The following is a 12,892-nucleotide window of genomic DNA, read 5'->3' as shown; positions in this document are numbered from 1 at the left end:
GATTTGCTTTGATACAATGTAATCCTCACAGGTTACACTGTATCACTGTGTGTGTGTGTGTGTGTGTGTGTGTGCTTCTCTTTCAGACCTGCAGTTTTGAATTTCCCGCCCAGTTCCGCCCCTTGCTGCGACACTGCATGCAGAGAACGGAAAGGAATGGAACAAGGAAGTCAGATCACAGTGTAATCTCTGCAGTGTGATCCCGAGTGTGGCTCGGGGTTACCGCTTCTGACAGTTAACATTTACCCTGAGCCACACCAGGGATTACCGCCAGGGAGGTTAAGGAAGACCAAAGAAGAGCAGACGAATTTGAATTGTGGTGCTGGAGAAGAACTTTGAAAGTACCATGGACTGCTAAAAGGACAAACCAGTCAGTGTTGGAAAAAGTAAGGCCAGAGTGCTCCTTAGACGCAAGACTTCATTTTACGTACTTTGGACATATTGCCAGGAGAGACCGGTACCTGGAGAAAGACACCATGTTTCGTAAAGTGGAGTGGCACAGAAAAAGAAGAAGGCCTTCAACAAGATGGACAGACACAGCGGCTGCCTCAGTGGGTTCAGGCATGGGAGCAATTGTGAGGACGGCACGGGGCCTTGCAGTGTTTCTTTCTGTTGTGCACAGGGTCGCTGTGGATCTCAGCTGACTTGATGGCACCCAACAATAACAACAATACATTTTGTTAAATAGCCTTCCTGAGAGTCTAATAATTTACATTTCAACTACAAGATACACATAACACCTCCCTGCATCTTTCCAAGCTCTGAGTATTAATTGTTTCATGTTAGCTGCCATCTAATTGGTCTCTTGCAGAGGGAAGAAGAATGATGAAATAGAAAGACAGATGGAAACAATTAGTCCAGTAGATTAATGGACTAAGTAAATATCCATCTCCTTCACTCTGAGACCAGAAGAACTAGATACTCCCTGGCTACTGGTGCCAGCTGCTGTGGAAAGGATCACATGAGAAGGTTCTGACTAGAGTGGGAGAAAATGTGGAACAGAACTCCGAATGATAACAATGTCAGCTAGAGGTTGGTGGAACATTCAAGACTCTGGCCCTTACCCTTCAGATCTGGAATTTAAGATCAAACAGGTGGCATTTACCAAATGACAGTATGTATAGAGAGGAAGTTACGTGTGTTAAGCAGGGTTCTCTAGAGAGACAAAACCAGAACACTTTTAATTTTATATCTATCTATCTATCTATCTATCTATATCTCAAGAAGGAATATAACAGCAAATACAGCAATACAGAGGGCTCAGTTCAACACACTTTGGAATAGTTAATATGCTGGAAGTCCTTCAACTCACATGGGCTGCTGGGTCCAAGGTCAAGGAAGCAGACATTGGAGTTTTCCCACCGGCAAGGCAGGCAGTCTGCCCACAGGCAGCAGACACCAGGGTGGGTCAGCAACAGTCAGCAGCTCGGGAACTTAGTGAAGCAGGCCCTGATGGGGTCTTCAATTCAAGCATGGTGACAGGATTTATCAGCCTCAAGCTCAAGCAAGGCAGATCTCAAAGGAGCCTCAAGCTCTCATCACATGATCCACCGGTTGACTTGGCCCACAGGTAGCATAGCACACAGGTTGAAGCAGAGAACTAGCTAAAGCAGGAGGATGCTTGTCCAATCACCAAGGAGCAAGAGAGAAGGGGTGGGCCTTGCAGAGCAATTTATCTTCTTGTCCTTCAATCAAGCTGTGACCTGATTAACCTCCACCCACCTGTTCCTGCTGGCTTCGTTGGCACAATAAACCTAACCATCACATTAAGTAATGGTAAATTGAAGGGACTGTGATGGATGAGTTGAAACAAAATACGTATAAATTGTTGAATGTAAAAAGATGATCTGCTCTATAAGCCTTTACCTAATGTACACTAAAAACTTTTAAAAAATAAAATAGGTTAAAAAAATTACTGCCTCAGAAACTAATATAGGGTGTATTAGAGCTTCAATCTGAGCACTCCGTTTTCAGAGGTTACGGTAACAGTGAAAGCCTAAAATCCATTTGCAGAGTTTCCAAGTGGATGAAGCCTCCATTGAATTCCTTCTGACCATAAACCAGGGATATGAACAGTCTTGCCCTTAGACAGGGTGCATTGGAAAGTGCGTGATATTTCCTCCACCACTCCCAGCCAGTCCAGGGAAGGGCAATTTCCCTTAGGGGGTAGCTTGGGTACCCATAATCATAAATCATGCCGATTGCCTTGGTTGGTGAGCCCTGGACCAATCTTGTAAGTTCTTCTGAGTAACAACATTTCCCAATCAAGGTCCTGTTCCTGATTTTGTCGTCCCACTAGTAACTGTGATGCATTGGTCTGTCACCAATCACACTTCTGTGATAGTTTGCTTTGCCCTCCCATGTCCTTTTGAAGTCTGCGAATCTCAGCAAGCCCTTGGGTGCCATTATGACCTTGTGCAATAGGTTCCCTCCCCTGGATGATATATCTTTGTCCTGGGTAAAGACTTAATAAATGGAGGTCAGTGGACAGCTGTGCCATGGAACAACGACCAGGAAACCAAAGCTCCAGGTACAGCTATGGAAATATTAATCCCACCACTAAAGGGAGAAAGAGGGAGGCCCCTTGTAAACCCAATCCAGACAGAGACAACATGAGTAAGACAACCTTGGGGATGAGAAGAACCCGTCATTGGAGTAAGAGAAGAAAAGCCCTTCGAAAACCTTCTGCCAGCGAAATCGAGGGTTGACCCTCTGGCTATTACTGCAGATTTACTAAGAAAGCTTAAATATCCCAGTGGGGGCCAAGAGTCCTGCAAGAGGTCCAACACTACACATAGCTCCAGGGAGCCAGTAACTTCAGAGCAAGGCAAAGTCCTCAAAACTCTCAGTGCCTGGATGCTGAGAAACCATCAATCGAATAGAAGCTGAAGCTTATACCAACAGGGTAAAGGGAGGGTGGGGGAGAAGGCGTAATACATGTTCTTCATAAATTCTATTTTATACTTTGGATCTCCTTTATATCCTAAAACCTGGTTCACTGTGAGTCATAATAGCTTCTAAGGCAGTGAGTTTGGTTCCTCAGTTTTAACCTATTTAAGACTAAATACGGGGGTTTCTATAAAATATATTTGAAATTAGGATCTCCTTTATCCCTAAAACAAGACCTGACAGTACCGTCCTGTGCAAGCAGATGAACATTCCTGCTAAGGCACAGATGGCTTTTCCAGCTCGGGGCTCCACCTTCTCCCTTTACTTCATTAATCTGTCAGGCAGGTTGTACTTGCTCAGAAAATACACTTGCCCCACATCTTCCTCCGGTGGGACTGAGGGGGTCCTTCGGAAGCACGGACCAACACTGCCTCAAGGTTAAGCAGCCTGGGGGTGAGGAGTGCCTCCTGGCATTCTGCCAGTTTCCCAGCACCAACACCACTCACCTCTCGCCTTCTGGGCACACGGAGTGACCCTCTTGCAAGGCCTAGGCCTAGGAAATACGTAAAGTGGAGCGGCAGAGAAAAAGCCGACGGTCGTCAACGAGATGGATCCATACTGTGGCTGTAACAATGGGCTCAAATATGACAATTCTGAGGTTGCGTTTACTTCTATTGTACCTAAGTTCGCTAGGCGTCGGACCCACCACAGAAGGTACCTAACACACCCGAACTTAGCCTTGGGATCTGCGGCGCCGGCTCCACCTGTGCGGCAGCAGGTGGGGGCCCTCCTCGGACCAGTGCTCAGCGACTGGTTCCGGGCGAAAGCCGGGGCAGGAACTGCTGGCCCAGGCCCGACAGCGGCTGGGAAGGGGAGGTGAAGGCACACAAGGCTCGGACACACTCTAGGAACCATGGAAATGGCTGCCAGCGCAGGAATTCCCCTCCTTAGCCCCGGGAAGAGTCTGGGACGGATTAGCAGGGACGGGCTCTAGGGAGAACGAGGCTGGCGGCGCGGGGGTCGGGAGCGACCGAAGGCCGCGTCTGTTCCTTCTAGGTTGGACAAGGGGCGCTAAGAAAGGGCTGTTTGGGTAGGAGGGGGGACCCCCGCACCGTAGTCCAACGCCTGGGACCCCCATATCGTCCCGATAGAGAACTGACTGCTACCTTTCCCTTCCCCCACCCCAGGGGTAAAACCAGAGAACGGTTTAGAAGAGAACGCATGCGCATGAAAGTTCAATTATAAACCGCTGAGGCTCGATCACTATTCGCGGGAAGGCGCAGGCGCAGAAAGAGCCGGGCGGGTTTTTGGAGGCGTGGGGACGAAAGCTGAGACGCAGGCGCACAACAATCAGACGGCGGGAGGCGGGGCCGTTTGTGAATGTACGCATGCGTAGGAGCGCTGCGTGACGCAAGGGGGTGGTGCGGGCACTTGTGTGCGCGTGCGTAGAGCTTGCTCAAAGAGCCTTATTTAAGTTGCGCAGGCGCCGGCTGGCCATTTCGTTTGAGCCGCACCAGTGTGTAGGTAAGTGTACGTCGGTCACTCAGTCTCCCAGCGCCCTCCGAGGGTACCGATTTTTACAAATACTTTTTGATACTAGATCCTGAGTAGATCTCGAGTCCCCGGTAGGTTACGGGCTGCCGCTGGGAGCTAGGAGTGGCCTGCCGATTGCAAGCTGGGCCGCCGGGGCCTGCAGGCCGCGCGTCTCTATTGTGTGAGATGTCGGAGGAGGCGGAGCGGAAGCGGCCGCCGCCATTTCCTTACATCCACGCTGGCGCCAGGCCTGGGCTCCGGCGGCTTTGTGCAGCCGTTCCGGGTGCCCCGAGCGATTGGGAGCGCCGGTCCCTCCCCAGGGGGTGTTGGGAGGTTGGAGTAGTTGGATTTGAGGGAGTGCGCGCAGCTCGGTTCCCTTGGGAGGCCCGCGGGGCTCTCGGAGGCCTGAGGACAGATGAATTACTGATTGCCAGGTCTGATCATCACTTCGCAGTCTTGTTCCGACGCCAGGACCGACGGAGACGATGATGCTGGGCACTGAAGGCGGAGAGGGGTTCGTGGTGAAGGTCCGGGGCTTGCCCTGGTCTTGCTCGGCCGATGAAGTACAGCGGTTTTTTTCTGGTGAGTGGGAGGCGGGCGAGAGGGCCGCTCGCGGCGTGGGCGAGTGGGCGACCGAGGGTCGGCCGCGCGGGGTTCGGGCCGGGACTCGGGGCGCCCCCTAGTGGGGCGCGGACGCCGCGGCTCACAGCTGTGCTTGCACCCAGCCCCGGGCCTGTTACGCAATGGAAATCGCGGAAGCCTCGGCCCGACCCCTTTGAGCAGAGTGCGGCCACTCCGGAGAGTTTTTTTGTTGTTGTTTTCTTTGCCCACCATTAAGTACCGCCCTGATACTGTACATGCCTGCTGGCGTTTCCGCAAAAAACAAACCAACAAACAAAACAGTTCAGTTTCCCGAATCAAGGGACGGTGTTCCTCTAGTTGTTGATATGGCTCACTTTCCAACTCCAAGGAAAGTTTTCTTGCCCCTGTAGGTTTTTTCTTTGAGTGATTGCTATGCAAATGTGTCCTTTGTTTCCATTGTAAGATTAGAGAAATGAAGCTGTCCCTGGAAAGATGCTCGTAGTATTGACTTACTATCTGAATTTAGCCCTGGTAAACAAAGGAAAGTGACCTGTAAAACAAGAACCCAAGTACGTACACTGGAAGCCACCTTGCCACAGGCAAGACTGGGTTTGGCTTCAGCTGTGCAACTTGAATCATTTTAGCTTGGTAACTGATCACCTTTCAGGTGAGTATTGAGCCTGCCATTGGGATTTGAGTTGAGAACGATTCATGTAGTTGCCAGTTAGGTAAAACAGACAAACCCCAGAGGAAATCATTTCAAGAACGTGCCCCACCATTACAGGATTCAGACCTGGGTAGTTTTGCTGCTGAGAGAAATTGATTGGGAGATATTTAATGAGAGGCATTAAAGATGACTTCTAAAAGGCTGCTTTGGATTTGGAGTTGAAATGTCAACAGAGGATAGGATGAGACTCGGGTCATACTGGGTTTTAAGGGTTCTACCTCATTCTGGGGCATGGATAGGCATTTCGTCTGTATCCTCATGCATCACCCAGAGGTGGTTTTCTGGTTGTAGATTATGTATTAACGGCGGTTTTCTTTCCAGACTGCAAAATTCAAAACGGGGCTCAAGGTATTCGTTTCATCTACACCAGAGAAGGCAGACCAAGTGGCGAGGCTTTTGTTGAACTTGAATCAGAAGATGAAGTCAAATTGGCCCTGAAAAAAGACAGAGAAACTATGGGACACAGATATGTTGAAGGTTTGATTTATGTTGCCCTAGTAACAGTAAATAAAACACATAGTTCTTACCCCTTCTGAATTTTAGGTGTTTGACCGCATGGAAATGGTCACCTAAGGGAGTTTATGGCAGCTCTTCCTAGCTTATCTAAAGACCCAGGAAGTCTGAACTTTGTTTTCCAGCTTTCCAAAGTTGACTAATTCTAAGCACCTCTTTCAGTATTCAAGTCAAACAACGTTGAAATGGATTGGGTGTTGAAGCATACTGGTCCAAATAGTCCCGACACGGCCAATGATGGCTTTGTGCGGCTTAGAGGACTCCCCTTTGGCTGTAGCAAGGAAGAAATTGTTCAGTTCTTCTCAGGTATGTAGTGGTGCTGGTTGCTGAGCAGTGAGTTTTGGCTAGCTTCCGGCAACATGTGATTTAACAGACCCATAATGTGGCATAGTTTAGAGACTTAAAGTTGTAAGCATATGTACATGAATTAATGTTTCTTCTTCCTGGAGACCTTCAAATAATTTAAGCCCATCTTAAAGGTGGAGATTAAGTATTGCCAAAATGTTAGCGTTGCCTTTATTTAGTATTACAGTTCAGAGTAGAAATTGGAGGATTGTCCTCAATGACTTAACTTCTTCCCTCATATTGCTGTTTTAGCAGAGTTCTCCATTTAAAGGTAAGCTCCCTCACCATTAAGATTGATGTACAAGTTAGGTTATTTATGGCAAGTATCAAAGGTTGTCAGACACATCACATAGCCTCATTCTCTACAGAAAATAATTTAGTGTAGCACGGAACTGACTTACTGGAAGTCAGTCAATCTAACACGATAATAAAGGCCACTCACTGTTTGTAGCCTTGATTTAAAATTGTTCTGGGCCTAAAGTATTTGAAAGTTTTTATGCTGAAGAGTGGATAAGATTGCATGTTTATCAAGACTGTTAGATTATATGTATTAAGTAATAGATAATGTTCATGCTATAAACTGGAATTAAAAGCAAGAAATCCTTTCATGGTTCAGTGTAGTATGTGTTAAATCTTGACTATTTCAAGTCTTAATACTTATGTCAGAATATTTGAGATCAAGTCTGTTTTGATTGTTCTTTTTAAATCTAAATTGGTGACAATTGAATGCTATCTATCAACTTTAAATATGAACATAATTTCATATTTTCTAGGAAGTGCTTTTAAGCCCTTTTTGTAAGCTTGAGAAAGTATCCACGGAAAGGATTTTTCATAGACGGAATTTCCAGAAGTGAATCATACTACTGTTAGAGCATACGATTGCATGATTGTACTGTGTAGTTCAGTTGTTTGTTGAAAGTTTAGATTGTATGTTTTATTGTCAATTATCTGATTAATGTTTCAATTTGTATATTAAATGCTTAAATTGTTTTAACTTGAAGTTCCACTAATTTTTATGCATTGAAATATAAAATGAGGTCAAAGGTGTGTCTTGAATACAGTAAAATGTCTTTAAATGCTTGACTTTGTTAAGTTTTTGTATAATTCTCAACATTAAGTTGCATAGATGAGTGTTCTTAATTGTTGAATTCTTAATGCACCCCATGCTAAGCACATCTTTTATACTGTACCATGGGATGTGTTAAGAAATACTTTGTAATTATGGAACTTCATATTAATGAAATGCATAGTTAACAATACTTGTTGAAAGCATACCATTCACCTAAAGTTAAAATTCTGGTTTATTTAAAGCTATAAGAAGAATCATTTCTGGGCTTGTGATGTTAATATTGCCCCCCTACTGGGGTTATTTGTCCTTGGGTTGAAGGGTTGGAAATCGTGCCAAATGGGATAACATTGCCGGTGGACTTCCAGGGGAGGAGTACGGGGGAGGCCTTCGTGCAGTTTGCTTCACAGGAAATAGCTGAAAAGGCTCTAAAGAAACACAAGGAAAGAATAGGGCACAGGTGGGGATGGATGGTTGGTTGGATATGTCACTTTTCTTATGGTAAACAATTAAATCCATATTCTCTCTGCTTAAAAAGAAGAAATTTGCATTCCATAGTCCCAGCTAATTGCCACAATGTCCAAACTACCTTTGCAAAAGTCCCACTTTGCATTCAAATTAAACACTAGGTCTTAAAATTGTCCCCAGTTAATTTGGCCACCTTGAATTTTGAAAGCATGCATGCCAATTGATTAACCTAGTCACTGGAGTTGAGAGACTATGGCTTTAAAAAAAATGTTAATGCAAACCTGGCTTTAGCTGTAATAACACCCACCTAGTAAATTAATATTACCATAAGAAAATGTGATAATTTCTGATCTTGTTTTTAAAGTTGAAATGCAACAAACTTTCTTGCTGTATAAATATTCTGCATATGTATTAATAAGCATAGCTTTCAAGAAATTGTCACAAAGGTTTTATTCTCTCTGCTTGTGACTATTTTTCATTGAAGCATGCGCTTACCTATGCTGATTCCTACTAAGAGCATAGGCTGTGGTATTTTTTGGCGAAGAAAATGTGTAGTGTGGGCTAGACTGTTGGTGGAGGCTGGCTTTTTAGCCCACTTGCTATACATGCTGCCAGTGGATTTAATATTTGAAATGCTGAAGTTGAGTGGAATTCTTTCCCTCCTGTATAAAACATTTACAGTACTCCTCTCTACCCTTAAGGTTGAGCTCCTTATGCCTAAGAGGAGTGTTTTTTTTTTTCCTGTAAAGTTTACATTAAATCTTAAAAGAGTGAATTTCTGGTCATTGCCTATGCAAATATAAGAAATCTGGCTTTTAAAATATTTGTCAGTTTCATGGCTATGACTAGATTGTTTTCTTGTGTAACTATGTACCTGTATGAAATGGACTAACATGCTTTTTCTCCCTCCCCACCCTCCCCCATGAACAATGCTTTAGGTATATCGAAATCTTTAAGAGCAGTCGAGCTGAAGTTCGAACTCACTACGATCCACCTCGAAAACTCATGGCCATGCAGCGGCCAGGTCCCTATGACAGGCCTGGGGCTGGCAGAGGGTATAACAGTATTGGCAGAGGAGCTGGCTTTGAAAGGATGAGGCGTGGTGCTTATGGTGGAGGTAAGCAAGAATATGCATGGACCAAAAAGCTTGATCTGTGTTGGCATTCTGCTGACTGTACTTTTGTGATCTTTCAGGCTACGGAGGCTATGATGACTATAATGGCTACAATGATGGCTATGGATTTGGCTCAGATAGATTTGGAAGAGGTAAAGTAAGAACTGGATTTATTTGCTGAAGTACTTACACCCTTGTCCATCTAGACCTCAATTACTGTTTTTCAGGAATGTCTGATCACAGGTACGGCGATGGTGGTTCTACTTTCCAGAGCACAACAGGACACTGCGTACACATGCGGGGCTTACCTTACAGAGCTACCGAGAATGACATTTATAATGTAAGTGTCAGGTGGATTCAACGCCAACGAAATAACCTGTTATAGCACAGTTTGGCTTTTTCATGATATTAGAACGTTGATTTGATTCTCTGAAATTTCTTAGTTTTTTTCACCGCTCAACCCAGTGAGAGTACACATTGAAATTGGTCCTGATGGCAGAGTAACTGGTGAAGCAGATGTTGAGTTTGCGACTCATGAAGATGCGGTGGCAGCAATGTCCAAAGACAAAGCAAATATGCGTAAGTTGCCTTTAAAGGTTAGGGGCCCTGGCAGTTGAGTGACTGATAGTCTTCCAGTATGTCTGACCGAGGAATAGAGAGAATCCTGTCCTATGATACATTTACTATTTCTGGGCTTGATAACAGATTTAAGTGCTACTCTGTTGAAAATTTGAGTAATGCATTTAGTTTAAATCAGGCAAATAGGATTTTTTTTTTAACCTAAGTATTGGAAGTTTATCATCTACTTAAGTGCTTATTTTCCACCAACAAACATTTTTCAAACTTTTGTTTTCTCTCATTTCAGAACACAGATATGTAGAGCTCTTCTTGAATTCTACAGCAGGAGCAAGCGGTGGTGCTTACGGTAGCCAAATGCTAGGAGGCATGGGTTTGTGTAAATATCACTTTAGTGTCTTTTTTTTAAGCTAACCTTGTATACCTTTTCTCTCATTTCAGAGCACAGATATGTAGAACTCTTCTTGAATTCTACAGCAGGAGCAAGCGGTGGTGCTTATGGTAGCCAAATGATGGGAGGCATGGGCTTGTGTAAATATCGTTAGTTTTTTTAAAAACCAAAACTTATCTGTATAAGTCACTTATATAAGTTAAGTTAATCTTAGTGAGTATGTAGTATAAATTTATAGTATAACAATTAAGCTTATTAAGTAAGAAATAGCTTTGATTTTTGAATTAATTTTATGTCTGGCTTACTACTTAACTAAGTTGTAAAACTAGGTAATTCTGATTAAAGTACTTTAATTGTGGGGGTGGGGAATACACAATGAAACTAGTTTATTGCTTAAGTAAGATTTTATGTTTAGAAAACCGGATCAAAATGAGATCGTGGGTGGGCATCATGAACTGGGGATAACTAGGTATTCAGTATACTAATTCATTGATATACTGTAATCAGAAAGTCCCACTAAATCTAGGCAAGCAATTTCATATCTTCAAATTGCCTCTACTTAGGACATGTGGATTTAGGCCTGATGCGTGTGCTGTGAAGACGTTTGGTTTATAACATTGATTAGTTCATGATGAACAGAAGAGTAGCTTGGCCATTGAGGGTAGACAGACAGGTGAAGTCAGGTCAAGCCTGGAAAACCAGATGTAGAATTACAAGCCCGGTACCACCAGGTACCACATGATATTGGGGGCTTGGTTCTAATGTTCTCTTAACTTTACAGCAAACCAGTCCAGTTACGGTGGTCCAGCCAGCCAGCAGCTGAGTGGTGGTTACGGAGGCGGCTATGGTGGTCAGAGCAGCATGAGTGGCTATGGTAAGCATGCTGCTGCTTATTCCTTCAAATACGCTAGAGGCAGGTTTCTTTAGTTGGGAATAATTGAATTGAGGCTTTTTGGTGAAAATGGGTTTTTCAGATGTATGCTTTTGATCCTAACGTAAATGCTTTTGGTAGTTTAATAAACATGGGAAGGGGTGGTTTTCTATGTATTATAAAACTAGTCATTATTAGCCACTGGAATTCTGTCAAACCAGAAACAACTGCCTCCATTTACTAAAGAATTGAAGTAATTCACATTGCCTTGGTTAGCATTTAAGCAATTTTCAATGGAAATTTTTAGTAGTCAGATGGTGGTGGGGTTTAGCACCGTATTTACCTAGTCAGTTAACATAAGATTGTCTTTTTTTTTTTTTCAATTGGTCTAAAGAATGGTGATTTTTGGTATTATAGTCTTACCGTACAAAATCCTTTTGCAGACCAAGTTTTACAGGAAAACTCCAGTGATTTTCAATCAAACATTGCATAGGTAAATATTTTCTCAAAGAATCTAATTTAAATTCCCAATAGCAAATACTGATATGTTAGAACAACACTTGCCATAACAGTCAGTGGCTCTGGCTACAACTCCATGGAGGCTGCCATTCTGGGCACAGTGAGTTGCCTTAGTCCAATTGTCTCACTTCCTGCCCGCTGTGAATAGGGAAGGCAAAACTTCCCCCATGCTCCCTGTTCATAATGCCATTCGATGGACACGTGTGAATGTTTACGGTAAATTTTTGGATATGCTGTGTTTAACTTTAAAAACAAGACCAACTAATTTTTTTGCAAGTTTTGAAAAACACTAGTTTTCCTTTAAACTTAATTTTCCATCTGATCCTGAAACACATCCGTCTAAATGGTAGCACAAGAGTCTGGCACGTTGGTACTGCAGAAACAGGTGAATCGAGACTTGTTTGGAGTCTGGTTTCCTCTCCCAAACATGCTTCTTGCCACTTGGACAGCAGCCATTTGTACTCTTAGATAAAAATTTTAAAGACTTTATTTTCTCAGAATATGCTGTATGTTATTCAAGTGATGATGTTGCTCTTCTCCTGACTTGTCACGTTGGTCTCTTTGCAGGCAGCCAAGGAGCAGTGAACAGCAGCTACTGCAGTAGTGGAAGCCGTACATCTTTGGGAGTGAACGGAATGGGAGGGATGTCTAGCATGTCCAGTATGAGTGGTGGATGGGGATTGTCATCCTGATCACTGACTCTCTTTTTTTTTTAAGATAAAAAGTGTAACAGTTTTGCAATATAAGCTTGTGATTCATGCTTACTCTAAGTGGAAATCAGGATTGTTTTTTAAACACAAAACATTCATCTAGCGTACCAACATTTGAGTAAACTATAACTGTTAAACAAGTTCAGCTTTTCTCAAGTTAGTTGTAGGATGTACTTACGCAGTCAGCGTCTTTAGGTGAAAGCAGTTCAATTATGTTAAATGTTGCTCTTAGACCACATGTTGAATATTGAATGCATGTTGAAAGACATGCCTTTTTTGTAAAAAACCTCAAGCATAGGAGCTGTGTCTACAATTAAAAAGTGAAGCATTTGGCATGTTTGTTAATTCTTAGTTTCATTTAATAACCCGTAAGGCACGTAAGTTTAAGGTTTTTTTTCGTGTTTTTTTTTTTAAGTTAAAGGGGAAAATGAGACGCAATACCAATACTTTTAGGATTTTGGTCTTGGTGTTTGTATGAAATTCTAAGGCCTTGATTTAAATCTCATTATATTGTGATTTACTTTTTAGGTGTATTGCGGTAAATGAAACTTGTCAAATAAATCTTTCTTTAAAAACTGCAATTTGTCT

The 12,892-nt window shown here is 43.4% G+C and overlaps 1 protein-coding gene across 5 annotated transcripts; it reads left to right on the top strand.

The window, feature by feature from the left end:
• The first annotated feature begins 4,374 nt into the window (after window positions 1-4,374).
• Window positions 4,375-12,885, top strand: HNRNPH1 (heterogeneous nuclear ribonucleoprotein H1). Of its 5 annotated transcripts, XM_004696855.2 has the most exons (14): window positions 4,375-4,413; window positions 4,857-5,004; window positions 6,053-6,208; window positions 6,407-6,550; window positions 7,977-8,115; window positions 9,062-9,240; window positions 9,318-9,389; window positions 9,444-9,577; window positions 9,681-9,816; window positions 10,103-10,162; window positions 10,255-10,344; window positions 10,986-11,078; window positions 11,519-11,568; window positions 12,162-12,249. In XM_004696855.2, the coding sequence occupies exons 2-13, from the start codon at window positions 4,908-4,910 to the stop codon at window positions 11,566-11,568; spliced, it is 1,350 nt and encodes a 449-aa protein (XP_004696912.1). In that variant the 5' UTR covers window positions 4,375-4,413; window positions 4,857-4,907; the 3' UTR covers window positions 12,162-12,249. The 5 variants fall into 5 exon arrangements, with proteins under 5 accessions (XP_004696912.1, XP_045140363.1, XP_030744656.1 ...); XM_045284428.1 differs by lacking the exon at window positions 11,519-11,568 and having other exon boundaries at window positions 12,162-12,885; XM_030888796.2 differs by lacking the exon at window positions 10,255-10,344 and having other exon boundaries at window positions 10,103-10,192.
• Window positions 12,886-12,892: the final 7 nt, after the last annotated feature.

This window comes from Echinops telfairi, unplaced genomic scaffold, assembly GCF_000313985.2.
Source record: "Echinops telfairi isolate 266 unplaced genomic scaffold, ASM31398v2 ScPeMD7_7469;HRSCAF=8507_0, whole genome shotgun sequence".
NCBI classification, from domain to species: Eukaryota; Metazoa; Chordata; class Mammalia; order Afrosoricida; family Tenrecidae; genus Echinops; species Echinops telfairi.
This window is presented reverse-complemented; position numbering and strand designations above follow the sequence as displayed.

Bases quoted from the DNA above. Each gene is read 5' to 3' on its own strand.
- HNRNPH1 (XM_045284428.1), top strand. From the start codon at position 4,908: ATGATGCTGGGCACTGAAGGCGGAGAGGGGTTCGTGGTGAAGGTCCGG. The intron at 5,005-6,052 runs GTGAGTGGGAGG...TTTTCTTTCCAG, and splicing joins AGTACAGCGGTTTTTTTCTG to ACTGCAAAATTCAAAACGGG. The intron at 8,116-9,061 runs GTGGGGATGGAT...ACAATGCTTTAG, and splicing joins AAGGAAAGAATAGGGCACAG to GTATATCGAAATCTTTAAGA.